General features: G+C 57.0%; 1 protein-coding gene across 1 annotated transcript in view; it reads left to right on the forward strand.

Moving 5' to 3' along the window:
* The window catches only part of JAML (junction adhesion molecule like), a 37,430-nt gene extending 35,129 nt beyond the window's left edge, over positions 1 to 2,301 (forward strand). Inside the window, exon 11 of the mRNA XM_006104310.3 lies at positions 1,918 to 2,301. Within this exon, the coding sequence (XP_006104372.2) occupies positions 1,918 to 2,001 (84 nt within the window). The 3' untranslated portion in view covers positions 2,002 to 2,301. The remainder of the gene's footprint in view (positions 1 to 1,917) is intronic.
* The last annotated feature ends 871 nt before the right edge of the window (positions 2,302 to 3,172 follow it).

The raw sequence follows: 3,172 nt of genomic DNA on the forward strand, positions 1-3,172 counted from the left end.
GACCTAGGGGGGAGCTTGCTGGAGGGCCAGAGTCTCTAAGCGGCAGGAAAGTCAGACGCTGAAAGCTCTGCTGGATAGAAGAAGTCATTCCAAGGTGCCTTCACGCCCAGCCTTGAGTACGAGGGGCATGAAGGCCAGAGGTGGTGGATTTTTAGGGATGAAGAGGGAACTTAATTGTGGGATGACAGGGTGCCTCTGCCCCATCAGTAGGGCCTGACAAAAGAGGGCACCCATGGGTCCTTGCTTAGGTCCTATGTCAGGTTAAATACACCCCTCATGAAGGGGCGCCGTTGATCCTTGGACAGCGCTGTTGTAAGGGCAGACTCGCAGATGGCGGGCAGGCACACAGCGCTGTGGGCTGGGGAGGCGGGAGGGTCTGGGGGGTGGGGGATTGAGGGAAGAGAAGAGAACTCATGGCCATGGACAGCAGTGTAGCGGTGGCTGAGGAGGGTGGTGGAGATGGAGGAGGGCAGAGGGGGGCCCCTCCCAGTTCCTAGATTTCTTCACGCGTTGGCCTTACCTAACTGCCGGGAGGGCTGCACACTGGATCCCATAGAATCACGAGGAGCTGGTTCCTTCTCGCTCTTGGCTCAGTTCCCCAGGGAAGCATAGCAGCTGGAGGAGGCACCTGGGTGTAGGGAGCGGGGCAGGACAGAGGGTGAGCGGCAGGACAGGCTGCTTGTGGACTAATCATAGGCCCAGGCCCCCGGGAGCGCAGGTTCCGCTGTGCGGGTGATGGCTCGTGCGCTTCCTGCTGACCCGGGGCTGAGGACACATGACTCCCCGCGGACACAGCCCGGGAGGCTCTCCAGGGACGCGAGGTCGGGGCCTGGCCTGGTGCCTATGGCTGGAACAGTAGCTCCTCTCTGGAGCCGCAGTCGGATATGGTCACCCCCCTCGGCCATCACTGCCCTGTGACCTGCCGTGTGGTCTCCAGGGACCTCCGGCCCCGCCGCCCTGAGACCTGCTGACGCAGCCACCCTGGCTCCTGCCCCGCGGGGCTCGCAGAGGCTGTGGGAGGAGGTGGGTGCGAGTTGTCTTCGAAGCTCCCTGCCCAGGTTCAGTGGTAGGTGGTTCTAATTTATTCTTTTATTTTTACTTTTTTATTTTTTACTTTTTTATTTTTACTTTTTTATTTTTTACTTTTTTATTTTTACTTTTTTATTTTTTACTTTTTTATTTTTACTTTTATCACCTGAGGATATTTTTCCATTGATTTTTAGAAAGAGTGGAAGGGAGAGAGAGAGACAGAGAAACACCAATGGATTGGTTGCCTCCTGATGCCCCTGAGCAGGGCCAGGAGCCTGCGACTGAGGTGTGTGCCCTTGACTGGAATCGAACCTGGGACCCCTCAGTCCACAGGCCGATGCTCTATCCACTGAGCACAACTGGCCGGAGCGGTGCTTATAATTTAAACTCTGCAGGAACTAGCACCTCTGTCCTCTTAAAATGGGCCGCCAACTCCCGGGCCGTCAGGGCCGGTCAGGTTATTGTACAACACTCTGCGCCAATGGAATAAGCTCGGGCGGACTCCGCCTGCCGGCCACGTGTTTGGGCCTCAGGGGCAGGGAGCAGGGCTAACACAGAGCCTTTGATTTTGTTGTTGAGTCGATGTAAACGAAGGGGCCCCATACCGGGCCCCTTTCTCAGCTTGTACCGCAAAGTGGCTAAGATCACAGCTTTGGAGCTGGGCTGACCCACAGGGCCAAATCCTGACTCTGACTTAGAAGCGAGGTGACCTTGGGCAGGTAACTCAGCGTCTCTGAGCCTCAGTTTTCTCATCCTTAAAATGGGAATAATATTACCTACTTCCCGCGTGGGGGCCGGATGGGCGGAAAGGGCTCCGTACGGGGTGACTGTTCGGATTTAAATACGTTTCACAAATTGCTTTGTGCTGCTTCCTTCCCTTCCCTGCAGCACCCAGTGTGGCCTTCAGCACTGAATTACCCGCCTGAGAAAAAGTGGGCCGAGGGAGTGCCCCTAACAGGGCAAGCCTTTTAAGAAGAGTCCCCTCACCTTCACGAGGCAGAGGCGCCCCAGTGTGGCCTGTCCCTGTGCCAGTCATGCAGACCCGCCCCCCCCCCACCAGCTGTCCTGCCTCCCTCGCTGGCCAGAGGCTGAAGATGGCCACAGACGGGGCCCTCTGGAGTGGACCCTGGCTGAGCTGCCCCAGCTGCACCAAGCGCCCCATCCGATCAGTCCCTCAGGTTGAATGTGATCCTGGGAAGAATCGCAGTGAAAACCAACCCGAATGTTTCCTGTGGCACATCGTCCCTAAATAAATGTGTTCTGTGGATGTCATCCTGTCGTCGTCCCCTGGCTGGGGCGAGAGGAGTGGAACCCTGAGTCAGCCGAGGGGACTGGGAAAGTTTTGGGGGGTTGGAAGTGGGGTATGAATACACCTCTAAAATGTAAGCCAGCGCTTCTTTAAAACACACACACACACACACACACACACACACACACACACAATTGATTTTAGAGAGGAAGTGAGAGGGGGAGAGAGAGAATCATCGATGGGCTGCCTTCTGCAGGCCCACACTGGGGATCAAGCCCACAACTGGGCATGTGCCCTGACTGGAAATTGAACCCTGACCTCCTGGTTCATAGGTGGATGCCCAGCCACTGAGCCACGCCAGCTGGGCACACCAGTGCTTCTTAACTCGGGCTGGGTGCAGAGTGGCTGGTGGCTCTGCGGAGCCTCACAGAGGCCCCGGAAGTCCCGGGTGGAGCGTGGGCATTTGCCTCTTTCAGAAGCGACGCTCACAGGTTGCCAAGGTACGTAGCCATCGACTTAACTGTTGGTCTGAAATGCGAGGTCCCTATACCTCTGGTTACCATGACAAGATTCACTGCGGTTAGTTTTTAAAATCTCTGGTTCTGAGCTCCGATTTCTAGCCCGGGCTCCGCTCACGTCCCCCTCGCCTCCTGTGGGCCCCTCCTCGTCCTCTGTCCCCCGGCCTCCCCTTGGGCTGTCAGGGCGGGGGAACAGGCCGTCACGCTTCCCTGCTTCTGGTACAAGTTCGAGTGGAGCTACCTTTTTCAAAGCGTCCTCTAACTCTAACCGTCAGCGCCCTCTCATCACCACCCACCAGCAGCGCCTCTCCCGCTGTTCTGGGGTCTCCACTTGGAGGCCTCTTCTTGCTCTTGCTCAGCCAGGGCTAAGGGTCAT

The sequence above is a fragment of the Myotis lucifugus genome, unplaced genomic scaffold (genome assembly GCF_000147115.1).
Source record: "Myotis lucifugus unplaced genomic scaffold, Myoluc2.0 scaffold_561, whole genome shotgun sequence".
Taxonomy (NCBI): domain Eukaryota; kingdom Metazoa; phylum Chordata; class Mammalia; order Chiroptera; family Vespertilionidae; genus Myotis; species Myotis lucifugus.